Source organism: Hemibagrus wyckioides, linkage group LG02 (genome assembly GCF_019097595.1).
Source record: "Hemibagrus wyckioides isolate EC202008001 linkage group LG02, SWU_Hwy_1.0, whole genome shotgun sequence".
NCBI lineage: Eukaryota > Metazoa > Chordata > Actinopteri > Siluriformes > Bagridae > Hemibagrus > Hemibagrus wyckioides.
In genome coordinates, this window is record NC_080711.1 from 11,212,568 (window position 1) to 11,226,451 (window position 13,884).

At 40.2% G+C, this 13,884-nt stretch overlaps 1 protein-coding gene across 3 annotated transcripts in view; it reads left to right on the forward strand.

Moving 5' to 3' along the window:
• The window catches only part of aatka (apoptosis-associated tyrosine kinase a), a 37,434-nt gene that overhangs the window by 16,393 nt on the left and 7,157 nt on the right, over window positions 1–13,884 (forward strand). For 2 of the 3 annotated variants that reach the window (XM_058414496.1, XM_058414488.1), the window contains exons 2-10: window positions 2–135; window positions 6,277–6,415; window positions 11,534–11,613; window positions 11,921–12,039; window positions 12,199–12,286; window positions 12,610–12,743; window positions 13,048–13,132; window positions 13,251–13,372; window positions 13,470–13,619. In XM_058414496.1, coding sequence (XP_058270479.1) covers window positions 2–135; window positions 6,277–6,415; window positions 11,534–11,613; window positions 11,921–12,039; window positions 12,199–12,286; window positions 12,610–12,743; window positions 13,048–13,132; window positions 13,251–13,372; window positions 13,470–13,619 — 1,051 coding nt within the window. Of the gene's footprint in view, window position 1; window positions 136–6,276; window positions 6,416–10,745; window positions 11,254–11,533; window positions 11,614–11,920; window positions 12,040–12,198; window positions 12,287–12,609; window positions 12,744–13,047; window positions 13,133–13,250; window positions 13,373–13,469; window positions 13,620–13,884 lie in introns of those variants that run through there. The other variant, XM_058414505.1, reaches the window with a different exon arrangement.

Genomic DNA, 13,884 nt, shown 5'->3' on the forward strand with positions numbered 1-13,884 from the left:
GGTGGCGCCCCCCTGAGTGAGCTGTCATGGCCGTCCTCTCTCGCTGTGGTTGCTGTCTCCTTCTCTGGGCTCTTCACGTTCATCTTCCTCATGCTGGCCTGCTTGTGCTGTAAGAAAGGGGACATCAGCTTCAAGGTGAGTGTGCGCTCCTCACTGACTAGTTCATCCATCAAACTGGTTGGAAAAATTAGAAGTGGATGAGAAATTAAACATTGGAGCTCTTGGTTTCAGCAGGATTTTTTTTTTTTATACAGCTATTACTCAGTGAAATGAGCAGTATCCGAGTTTTCACAACAGAGATAAAGACCCCGGTTGATTTATTAGCACAGATGGAGGAAGTGAAACAAAGAAACAAGAAAGATAGAAAGATGTGAAAGACAAAAATTGACCTCATGATAATATCAGTCGTGCATATTCTCAGCCATAGATCACTCCTCATGTCCTATGTTTAAACATTAATGAAACACTTTAGATTCTGTGGATACTTTTGCGTTGATACAGGCAGCTAAATCTGCATGACTGATTTTATTTTCATAAAACCAATATATCACCAAACTATACTGAAACATAAGAAGTGTTCAAAGTCCCAGCCAGCATTAACAGCAGATCTGCCAACACATTTTTTTTAAATTAAATAATGTTATTTCTCTCTGTGAAGGCAAAAGCCAATTTTTTTGAGTTTATTAATGTGCAATAAAATCTGTCATTATATTAGACTTGGCTAACATCAGTAAACTATAATTATTAGGGATGCACTGAAATTTTTTCCACCACAAATGATCACAACCACATTCACGGCTTAGCCGTAAGAGAAAATTATTACCCCAAAAAATGACTAAACCTACAAAGAAGTATCAAATCTAGCAATTTACAAATCATTAAATAATTCTATGAAGTTTTTTTCCCCCATTTGCTCTCATGCCCTGGTAAAGACTAAGACAGCGTGAGCAGGAGAAAATCAACAGTGAAAATGTCAGCCTTGTAGAACCATTTCATTTTCTAAAGGGATATAATACAGTAATTATACAATATCCAAGAAAGGACTGATTTTTTTTCCAATCATCAAAAAACTGAAAGACTGTGCTGAACTGCTCATGAGAACATGTTTTGCTCCTGGCTTCAGGGATCAATAAATCAGTCATATATTGAATATTTTCTGTATTGTACCCCTAAGCCCCACCCACTCATTATTCCTCCAGAGGTTTGGCAGTGCTGTAGTAGCCTTCAAACACGTCAAATTACACAATATTCACTTGCATGGCAGAATTGCTAGCATACCTGTTGCAGTTAATATGTACGTTGAATATGAGGTTGTTGCAATCCACATCACTTTTGATGAAAAGTAAGCAACGGTACAAATAAGATATTGAACACGGGCTGCTGGGATGAAGTTGGGCCAGACGTAGTTACAACACACTTGACATGAGATAGTGAGACAGTAAATAAACAGCATCTGTGTTTATTCTGGTTCCACATATTGGTGTAATGAGTGTCATAACACTTTTATATAAGCATAGTTATTAGAGATGCTGTAGATACAATATGTACATTCAGTTTATTTATGTACTGTATACTTAGGGGGTTTTCATGCTAGCGGTTTGGTCTGAAACAGTGCAAGGTTCATGTGAAAATTGGTAATGTGGAAGCTGTCATGTGGTCCGGGAAAGAGCACCGTGGTACCGGTCCAGGACTCTCTATAGAAGGTGGTCTGAATTGTTGTTTTAGCCAATGATGACATCATTAGGTTCCACAGTACAAGTGTACAGGAGCGGCAGGAGACATTGTGAGACACAGAAGAGGTGAGATCGTTTACTGCACATAATAGCACCGATGTAATAAAAGAAAATATGGTGAGATGCGATGTGTGCTCCGTGCACATTTGTGATGGCATAAGGTGAACGCAAATGTTTGATAGAATAAAGAGGGCAACCAGACCAACGCTGTGTGAGCGCCGGGAATAATCACATTCGGGTCGGACCCCAGCAAATGTGTCCAGTGTGAAAACCATCTTAGTCACTTAGAGCACCTTCCTAAAGACTAGAGACAAGTGTTTGGTTTGTACAGATGCTGGAATGGTTCAGGCAGTAACAATAAGGTGAAGTTATTGTAAACTGAAGTGCGTAAATAATAATGCAGACAAGTGTAGAAAAATACATTTAAATTATTGTCTTATCATTCAGATTGTCTGAAAAGGAATGAATTTCTGGAAAGAATGGAGACACCGGGACTGTCTAGCTCAGAGAAGGACAGGCCAGACATCTTGAGGTTGAAGAGCTGAGATGTGAGACCTACGTTATCAGTTCTCATTTTTCAGGTTTCACTTCTCTCAGACATGCAAGTGAAAAAAAAACAAAACAGCAGCACATAGATGACCATAGCAGGTTGGATGAAGTCACATTAGTTAATGGATGTGGTGTAGAGTGAAACTGGTAAAATAGGAAGTGAATCTGTTCCAGGAGACGACAGATGACTAAAAACAAGAAGGGGGAAAAAAAAGAAACAGCATTTTAGAGTACTATGCTAAACCGTGTTTGTGGACTAAATCAGGAGGATGAGTATAAATAGGCAGCTTTTTCATGCACTAATAAGTATGCAGGTTCAGTGTAACAAGGATCAGTGTATAAGAGAGATGAGAGACAGACAAGCATTAATTCTGATTAGATTCTAGGTGCATTGGCCCTGTTTAGATTGAATGAAGCATGAGTCATCGCACCATGTTTCTCCACTGACAGCTCTGATACCCGGCAATTAACGTATCAAGGTTGTATTAGTCTGGACCTCTGAGCTCCTCACATTGAGGCTTAATGGGCATGCACATGCAGTTGTTGTAGCTGTTAAGAGAGAATGGCTTGTGTGTGTGTAGGTGGTTGGTTTATCTCTGGCTCACCCACTCTGGGAGGTTTGTGATGGACTGTGTAGGTGAGTCAGAGATGTCATCACATCACAGATAATTAGGACAGTGCATGGTATGATGTGGACACTGCAGAGACGCCAGTCTGTCGAGAGGAGAGCTTCGTGTTTGTAGTTTATCGCTAAAGAGCGGTGGTTGGTTAGACCAAGATTACAAACAGACAGAAAAAGAGAAAAGGATAAAGGGAGAGGGAAAGGGACAGGACGTGAGGGGGAAGGGAACGGAATGTAAAAACTGAGGCTGAGTCTCACTGCAGTAGTATTTTCCGCCCCCTCTTCCTCTGCGCCGAGGCTGTCTGCAGCTGGCTGTTCTTTAGGGACTGCTGGCTCCCTCGTCCATTCTTCAATGATCACTAAAGCATAAAGCATGTATTTTAAAAGAGAGTTGCGTGGAGGAGATTTCAACACACTGTACACCGTCGTGATGAGTTAATCCAAGGCTCATGGAAGGGTTATGAATACAAAATGCTGTATTTCACTTACATAATTCATGACAATATTTTAGCAGTACAATGAACCATCCAACTGGCATAACTGAAAAATAACATGTTTTGTATATGCAAGGACCTGAGAGACAGGAATGCTGTTAGCACAGTTTTGCATCAAAGTAGGTTAGAAAATATCACATTAGGAAAATTTAAATGTAACACCGGTTAATCTTTAGTTTCTTCCAACTGGGTCCCCATATTCTCACAGCACTGGTTACTGGTTACGGTTCTACTAAAGCATGTAACCAGGAATAACTGAAGAATGATGAAAGGGGTGATACAGCTTTCATTCATGGCATGGGAGGTGAATTTGTAAAGCCTTATTGTGTGCCAGTTAGACTAACATGTGGATCTTGGGTGGTTTCTGTGGTTAGGATGTACTATATCTTGGAGCAGCAGAGGGCTCCACTGTTCTCTATGGGTGTGAGAAGAGAAGACAGTTGCAGAGGTGATATACATGTTGACTATGTGTGAACTGGTACTAGTGTATGGATGTGTATGTACATCCATGAATGCCTGTTTGTTTTGGGGTCAATGGGTACACGTAGAGAATCAGATAAATAGAAGCTTTATCTATGTCTCATCAGCATAGGGAGGAGAGAGAGAGAGAGAGAGAGAGAGAGAGAGAGAGAGAGAGAGAGTCCAGTAGGTCAGAGATTTTCAGCCCAGCCTCCTACTCCATCTGTTCCCCAGCAAATAGAAGCCTGTCTGTTGCCCAAACTTCCAAACACCAGAAAGTCATTAAACGGTTCAGTAAGTTTCTATACAAGGCAGCGAACTACATTAATTATTTGAATCAATTTTGGTAGCAAAATTAATGATCTCATTAATAATAATGACAGTATTGGCAGTAATTTAGATGGCAAGGAAATGGAAAGCTCTTGCTTGTAAGTCCTCTCTTATATTTATCATAGATAAATAACGTGGCCCTAATAAATTAATCAAATCAGGAGAGGGGAAATCTGTCAGAGTTTTGTTAGTTAGGAAATGTGTTTATATTCCGTAAGACTGCTATTCAACACAGGTATGCTATTATTTATTCTCTGTTTATTCTGCGTTTAATCAGTGAGAAAGATTCCGCGACCACTGTTTTTTTCAGATGGCCACTTTAAACTATTGGACGTCTTTATTTATTTATTTATTTATTTATCTGTTAACTTTAGCGGTGAACATAAAATATTTCAGTACAGTGATGGGGTATATGCTTTCGACACACCACCTAGGTAAACAGATAGGAAAATAGACTGATCGAATTCTGCAGATGCCATCATCCAAAGCTACTTACAGAAGTACTTTAAAACAATCCTCATGCTACTGTGCTTAGGTTCAGGATCTAAGAATCCTATCAAGCTAAAACCCAGTGAGAGGTTTAGTACAGTTTGTTGGTAAAGCAAGAAATACAGCATGTGTGAAGCTTTTTATTCAGTGCTGATTTGTGTTCTTGTGAAAACTAGTTCTTTGTTTATTTAAGAAATGAGTAATATGCTCAAGGCTTTTGAACTGAAAGATATTTCAGGAAACTAGAAAATTGTTTATTTTGAATTTTCATGTGAAATGATCTTAGAATGAATCCCATACTGGAAAAGTGAGGTTTTAAAGAAATGGCACTCCAGCACAAATGAGTAGCTGCTACCTGCTGTTAGTACAACAAAGAAAAGCAGCAATGGATTTCAGACATTTCAGGTCTGCAATAAGGACTTATTCATTATGTGGCCAAAAGTATGTGCACCCCTGCTGTTCTCTCCCATATATACAGCCTCCTCCAAAGGTATTGGAAAGGCAAGGCCAATATATAGTTCAGTATATATAGTCTTGGCACCTTAAGCACAAACTAAAAACAAATAATTGTTATAGATTTTTATATTATGACATCTACACTTTATTGCCAAAAGTTTTGAAGACATCTGCTTTTACATGCACATGAATGTAATATGGATTTGGCGCACCCGTTGTAGCTATAACAGCTTCAACTCTTCTGGGAAGGCTTTCCACAAAGTTTAGGAGTGTGTTTATGGGAATATTTGACCATTCCTCTAGAAGCATATTTGTGGGGTCAGGCACTGATGTTGGACAAGAAGGTCTGGCTTACAGTCTCCGCTCTAATTCATCCCAAAGGTGTTCTATCAGGTTGTCAGGACTCTGTGAAGTTCCTCCTCAGCAAACTCGCTCATCCATGTCTTTATGGACCTTGCTTTGTGCACTTGGAACAGGAAGGGGTCATCCCCAAACTGTTCTCACAAAGTTGGAAGCATGAAATTGTCCAAAATGTCTTGGTATGCTGAAGAATTAAGAGTTCCTTTCACTGGAACTAAGGGGCCAAGCCCAACCCCTGAAAAACAATAATGATTTGGAGGGGTGTCTCAAAATTTTTGGCACTATAGTGTACGTTACAATAATAGTCAATAAAAAAGACAAAAACATTTTGGATTCCTGCAAAAATATGATGATATGTTACAGAAAGCTGTTTGTATGTCAGTAAAGACAGCAGCATAACGAACTGGTATTCAGACAAAATAAATAAAACCATAATGAAGGCTACTGGGTTTTTGCAAATGTGACAACCAAAGTCTCCAGAAGAACTGTATCTGGTTCTGCAATTTTTGTGGTTTTATATGGAAATTAGCTAGTAAGTTTTATCACTAATTTCCCTAATTTCCTAATAAAACAGCACACACTGTACCCAAGACTATTTATAAGCAAAGGGTTGTCAAACCAAATATTGACTTTGTTTAATTTATTACTGTTTAATACTTTTTACAGTATTTTTAAAATGTAGAAACAATTAATTTCATTATTTCTAAGGCTTTACAGCCTTTCTTTGCATGTGTCAAAGACTTTTGCACAATATCTTATATGTTTGTGTATTTGTCTTGTACAGGAGTTTGAAAACACTGGTGAAGAGTACCAGGCAGATCTGTCCACTCTCGCCTCCTCTGGCTCTCAAGATGGGCCAGATGTCTATGTCCTGCCCCTCACTGAGGTTTCACTGCCTGTGGCCAAACAACCATGTAGATCAAGTAAGAACATGTTGTAGATTCATGTAACATGCTTTATTATAGGAAAATAATCAGTGATGAGATGTTGGGATGCAAAGCACTGGGGACTTTCTACACCAAAACTGGTTATTTTCCAATATCATTATGCGATGAAATGAATTGTTCTTATACCAAAACAATTACGATGTGCTGGAAACACTGGCACATCAAGTTGTTTGTAGATAGTCTGTAAGACACGCTCCAGTTATCACTTACATTATAACTGCTGTAAAATAAGCCTGGTCACTCTTGAAGATACTTTAATAAAAACGTTTTTATAGGACTCAACAGTGTTATGGTATAAAATGAGCAATTTAGGGTAGAATTAATATACGATAGCATATAACATGCTTTATACAAATTCTTACTCTCTCTTCTTACATCAAATGTAGCCAATCAAGGCATGTCTTATCCTGGATCTCTAAATCCAATGTGACTGACCATCATTTAATATTTACTATTACTACTACATCATGTTTTAACCTTCAGTGCAAAGCAGTAAGTTGACAACCAGCCATTTTTTGGTTGCGGGTTTATGGATTGTGAATATAAAAAAATTACACACCCCTGATAAAATGGCAGGTTTTTGTAAAGTAATAAAAAATTAAGCTAAGATCAATTTTGTCAGAACCTTCACCCTTGATGTTAAATTACAGTGTATAAAAATTAAGTGAAAAACAATCAGAAACATTTCAGGGAAATAGTTACAATAGAAGATACAATAACAAGTTACAATAACCTGGTTGCATAAGTGTACACACCCTTCTACAATTGCCGATGTGGCTGTGTTTAGATTAAGCAATCACATTCTATCTCATGTTCAAATGAAATGATCATACAGCTGTCATCAATGGAATTATTCTGTTTAACCCCAAATATAAATCAGCTGTTTCTGTACGATTTTTTTGACCACCCTTTTTTTTTAACCAACTGCTGAAGCCTTGGTCCGCAAGGAGCATACAAAAGCTTTCAGGAAAGACCCAAGCCCAAATAAATCAGCCCAAAATATCTAGTAAAAAGTGTTCTCATAAGACCAATTCCAAAAGATATGTTTTGTGCTAAAAAGATCGCTAAAAGAGCACCATACCCACGGTGAAGCATGGTGGTGGCAGCGTCATGCATCAGGGCTGTTTTTCCTCAGCCAGAACTCGAGCTTTTATTCAGTTGGAGGGAATCATGAACAGTTACATAAAAACCAGTTGAGTTTTGCTTTAAAACACCAGAGAACAAAGAAATTTGCTGTTCTCTTTTCTGGTGGTGTATTCAGTTCTGTTCACAAAGCAACCCCTTTTGATATTTTGCCATGAATTCTACACTCACTTGTGTTCACACTTAAGCTCATCGTCATGCCTTCGTACTATGTGAAAGTGCATGTATAAAAGAGGTTAGTGTGCGATTTTCTGTGTGTTAATCTAACATCTAATATGGAATGTAACAACCATTGTGCTGTTCCATGTTTCCATAATCTCAAATCTATCTGGGAACAGTAGTCGGAGTTTAACAGGGAAACAATGAACTGGTTTTATGAAGATACAAGTCTGGTATAGTGCCTGCGTGTCTTAATCGGCCTTTAAAGAACGGGACCTCTGTCCCAGCTCACTGGGGTTGCATATAGAAAAAGAGTCGGGTTGTTTGCATTCTCATAGTGAACATTAGAGCAAAGAGATGGCTGCCTCAGAAAGCTGGATGCACATCTGTCTGTTGCATAACATGTAGTGAGACTGACCCAGAGGACTGCGACGTGGCTAAAGGAAGCCATCTAAAAAGCAGAACTAGATAGCAAAGAGAAAAATATAGTCGCTCACTCATGCTATACAGTTGTCATTTGTAAAGTACTAGAATATATACAATTATTTCACCTTCCGAAAGGATTGAGAAATGTTCCCCCTTAACTTAAAATCTGGTGGATCTTCAGAGATTTTGCTTTAAATGATAAACAGCAGATTGAATGGCAGACTATGTTTGAGTGTATGTTTGTGGTGCAGTATGTCTGTGTGGACTGTAAGGAGGGGGTAGACGGAGGAACCCTGCATTGGAGCAAGATCCTTTAGCAGGGCAGCCTATAGGATCCCTCCCTCCAGTCATCCATAGTTACGGGCATGTGATTGGTCCAGGTGTTGTGTGGAGGGGGAAATGTGGGTCCTGATCCCCCATTTACTGAGCAGTGCTTGCTCACAGTGAGGCTGGATCCCGCTTGTTAATCTTCCAGCTTCCTACATTGTGTTAATTCAGGTAAAGCTAAAAAAAAGAACAGATAGCAGTTTATTTCTCTTTTCATTCCAGAGACTTTCTCAGGGCTATGGCAGGCTGAGTGTAGCTCTTACCACACAGAGCAGATGGGTTAGATGTGCAACAGAACAACTGCAGAATATCAATCACCACCTTAATATGATAATGCAACACGTCTTATTAATTTAGTGAAATGTACATCATATCAGGTACATGTACAGCAACGTAGCACCTTTCAGAGTCTACACAAAGAGAAATAAACAGGACTATTCTTAAACGAGAGTGCCACTGCTGTCTGGAATCGCAATTCTCAGATTTACTCTCATATGAGTAACTACTGTCGTTTTTATCCAAGTCAAATTACTTTGCTTCCAAGAAAGGTAAATCTATATATCCTTGTGTCTGTGAATAATTGTTGTCTATGTCTCAACAAGTTGATGCATGCTTGTTTGCTGAGACTGAAGACCCATTGTCTGTCTCCTTATAAATTAAAGCATAAATATTAGTTTTAAAAGGATTATCTGGGATATGATGGAAGGGCAAACTAGTCCATATTACGGCTAAACAGTACAACAGTCCTATAGATTATGAAAAAAATTGTAACATAAAATGGAAAATTATTAAATAATTAATTTTAATTAATTAACTCCTATGGAATCTGCCAGAAATAGTGTTGAATATGGGCTTCTTCAACATTATTCATTTCAAATGCAAGAATATTTAACTAATTTCAAAAGGGGGTATGATGGTAGTGGCAGTGGATAACAATGCTGCCTTACAGATCCAGGGTCCTTGGTTAAATTCTGAGCTCAGGTTACTGTCTGTGCAAAGTTTAGCATATCTAAAGTTTATTTATATACTAGCACTTATTTTCTCCTCCCCATGTGACTTCCTTCTGGGTTCTTGCTCCCATTGCCCAAAAACCTGCTCGTCCTGTAGGTGGACTGGTTACACTAAATTGCCCCTAGATGAGAATGTGTATGCCCTGTGATTGCTGTCTGGTTCTTACACCTAGGGTTCCCTGGCTATTGCTTATTAGAGATGTTCATGGCCACCAGAAACAAACAATGTTACAGAAAAAGTATGACAGTAAATGGCATGAACAAGATTTAAATAAAATAAATAAAAACCTGACCAAGAAGCTGGACAAAAAAATTGTGGTATTGAAATAGGGAAATAACCTAGACTCCTTTAAGGTGTTTCTCCAGAAAGCCTATCTGGATTACTTTTTCTAGCTTGAGCTAGCTTGTAGTACATGTGCATAGATATTTTTCAGACCACCCAAGACATTAATGAGAACATATTTTTTTCTACATTTTCCACAAAATAAGCAGATCTTAATTCCAATGCATTACAGTCTTGTGACAATAAGCCGAAACCTCCAGTGTCTCCTCGTATGTGGACATCAGGCAAATGAGTAAGGCCATAAAATAGATTCATTTAAATAATTCATTTAAATGGTGTAGATGTAGAACAAAAATGTGTAATTATCACAGTGTTCAAATACAAGTGGACACCATATTACTCTAGCTCAAATGCATTTTTAAAGATGGCCTGAGGCTAGTGCTGGCCTGCAGTGGGAATGCCAGAAGTGGGGTAGGAATGCATAGCTCACAAATACCACTCAAATAATATAAAAGAGCCAGTTGATGACCACAGTAGGAATGAAAAGAGAGAGATAGTTGTGTCCGGCCGGGACTAGGGAGGGGGGCAGGCTGTTATCACTGTGACAATCCAGGCTCTGAGGAGTAGAGAATGGGCCTTGTGTCCAGCCTGGTACCGGGGTACCATGCACCATCCCGTCCTGCACAAAGGCAGTGATTTTGCCATAGAGAAGAGCGTGAGCGGCTGTGAGTGGCTGGAATGAGTGACCTCTGGAACACTGAGGAGGAGGAGGATGGGCCACATCACTAGAAATAATACAGGGAGGGAACTGTAGGAGGGGACAAGGGAATAGTGCACACACAGACTGAGTATGTGAGAGGGGGGGTCATGTGTTTGACAGAGGTCTTTCTGGTGCTCACAGAGCTCTGTTTGTTTATTTCGCCCCCCACAGCACCGTTGGGAGACAGGGACATAGACAGAGACAGCATAGTGAAGACAGGGCTATTATATGCTTCTTATGTCACTGCAGGAGGGTTCAGGACGTCAGAAACATTCTGACATGCGTAGAACAGGGAGAGAAGACGCCCAGCAAGAGCCTAAAGGATGACTGAGCTCTTAGCTCTAGCTTCTTAGCTCTGGGCATTCATTACAAGAACATCACAACGAGGTACATGCCACTCTCCAGGCCACAGTTGCAGCCACAAGACATATGGGACTGTTGAGGGACAGTATGTGGTGGTGCGGCAGGATGCCCATGGCCACTAGGAAGAAAACGAGAAAGGACTGCATTCCTTGCTGGGTGAAAGCTCTGAGTGTTCTTGGGAGTCATGCCGACTTGAACTGGGCCAGCACTGCTGTTCTATTTCCTCCCTGAAGACCGAGCCATGGATTTCTGCTTTGCAGCTATGACTGCTTTTTGCATCATTTTCACCATCTGCACTAGCCTCTTCACTATCATCCACTGCGTATAAATGTGTTGTTTTCTGGTGCGCCATTTTTAAAAAAAACTTTGCTGGAAATTTTATTTATAGCCTCTTTCTCTTAAGTAAGCAGTTTTGGTAGCAAAATAATATAATTTAAAATGTTAACTTTCTTTTAATTATCTTCCTCATTTGCCAGTGGCTAGCTAAGATTTGCAGAACTGCCATGGCTTTTAGTTTCTTTGACTATGATGCATTGTTCATTGTTAAACAAGTCACATAACCTCTTTTTCCTGAGGTTGCATGCTTGCAATTTATGATCTCTCTTCCTTTCTCCCTATTTTAGTTCAGCTGCTGAAGTCAGCGGATCTTGGACGTCACAGCTTGCTTTACCTAAAGGAGATTGGCCATGATTGGTTTGGCAAGGTAAGCTTTCTGAAACAAACCTAATTTTACAATGAAGGCCCTACAATGCAGGGTTCTTGTTTCCTGCATGCAGTCTTGGCGGAGAGTCTAAGGCTGATGCGAAGGCTGTGGAATGTGTGTGTAATTATATACAATATCATTCAAAGCTACTGTGCTGTGGAAGGCAGCTTCTGAGCCATGGGAACTGTTTGGGTTTTGGGGAATTCCACATAATTTACACACTTGTAAATCTCTGCTGCTTAGTCCACAGGATGGTTCATGAAAGTCTACTGTATCCCTGATGTGTGTGTGTGTGTTTGGTTTTCAGGTTTTTCTCGGGGAGGTGAATGCTGGACTCAGCACCACACAGGTGGTAGTGAAGGAGCTGAAAGCCAGTGCCAGCATACAGGAACAGACACAGTTCCTGGAAGAAGCTCTACCTTACCGGTCTGAGCTCATTGCTATTAATCTATCCCTGTCCTCTTTTTCTCCACTCTCATTATCTTCTCTTCATAGTTTCTGATATCTTAATTTGATCACTGTTTATTTCATCAAACTTTATAACAATAGGACTTGTGTGTACTGATGTGTGTATAAATGATACAGTACTCTGCAGCATCCTGCCATCCTGCAGTGCCTGGCCCAGTGCACAGATGTCACACCCTATTTGCTGATTATGGAATACTGCCCCCTGGTAATTGTCTTTCACTCTTTTTCTCACTCACACTCACACACACACACAAAGTACAAAGCTTATTCCATTAGTCTGGTATATGCAAGTTGGATGGTATAAATACATACATCTTGTAGTTCTGCATTCCCTGTCTTCTGTGTGTGTATTTTTGAGGGAATAAGGCTCCCTCTGCTGGTCAGTATAAGGTCAGTCTGTTCAAGTGGGCACAGCTCAAGTATAACAGACTTTATATGCACTTTGAAATACATATTTTGCACCTCTTTAAGGTGGTATATTACTGCTGATCACAACTTTGTGGATGAGAAGTTCTTGGTTGATTTCAGGGTGATGTCAAAGGATACCTCCGTAGCTGCCGGGCAGCAGGTTCAGCCACCCCTGACCCCTTCATCCTCCAACAAATGGCGTGTGAAATTGCCTCCGGGCTTCAGTACCTCCACAAACATAATTACATTCACAGGTGAGGAGAAACATGCCGCCTCGTTAGCTGATTCTCTGGCCCATTTTGTCCCAGTCCAGAGCATGGATTTCAGCCCCTGTCTTTTGGTCTCTTCTTGTAACAATATCCTGATGCTGCCCGAGTGCCTCTTACAAACTCCAGCATCAGTGATTTTGTTGCTGGAGGTGAACCTGTTGTTCATCGGAAGCTCTGACTGGCAATTAAACCATTCAAAAGATTGGTGTACAGACATTTTATTCTGTATCAGACTTTTAATGACAACATTTACTTCATTTGCTGACTGTGAACTTTTGCGAATCCTTAGTGACCTGGCTCTCAGGAACTGTCTCCTTACTTCAGAGATGTCCGTGAAGATCGGAGACTATGGTCTCTCTCACAGCAGGTACAAGGTGAGCCAGGAATTCAAGAGCAGGGCTGCAGTGCTAATAATGAAGTAATGACACAGCTATATCAGCCCCTATTCGAACCATTGCTTCAGTCCACAGATGTTTCCTCTGTTTGTGTTAGGATGACTACTTTGTGACAGCAGATCAGATTTGGGTACCACTTCGTTGGATCGCCCCAGAGCTCATTGATGAGGTTCATGGCAACTTGTTAGTAGTGGACCAGACAAAGGCCAGTAATGTCTGGTGAGAGATGCTTTACAAGTCAACCACTGAACATAAGGATTAACCTACTTTTCATGACAAGAAAGTAGATGTTTTTTTGTTTTTTTTTCCAATTTAGGTCACTGGGTGTGACAATATGGGAACTATTTGAGCTGGGGAGCCAGCCATACAGACACTACACAGACAGGCAGGTGTTGACATATGCAGTGAAAGAGCAGCAACTGAAGCTGCCAAAGCCTTTGCTGAAAGTCCCCTTGTCTGAACGCTGGTGAGTCATTTCAGCTTCAGAGTCATAATCACCACCATTGGCCAATGACCTTCTATTTTTCATGTGCTGGACAATCATTACTCTCCCATCACCACATACAAAACATACCACAGGCAACCTGAGCAGTCATCAGTTATCCCTAAAATAATTGCTACCAACACAGTGAATTTATTTTCTGTTCTGAATGCTCATTCCATTTTTTCCCTTGCAAAGCCAACAAATCGATACTGCTCAGGTCCAGTGGGGTTAGTCATTCATTTTCCTC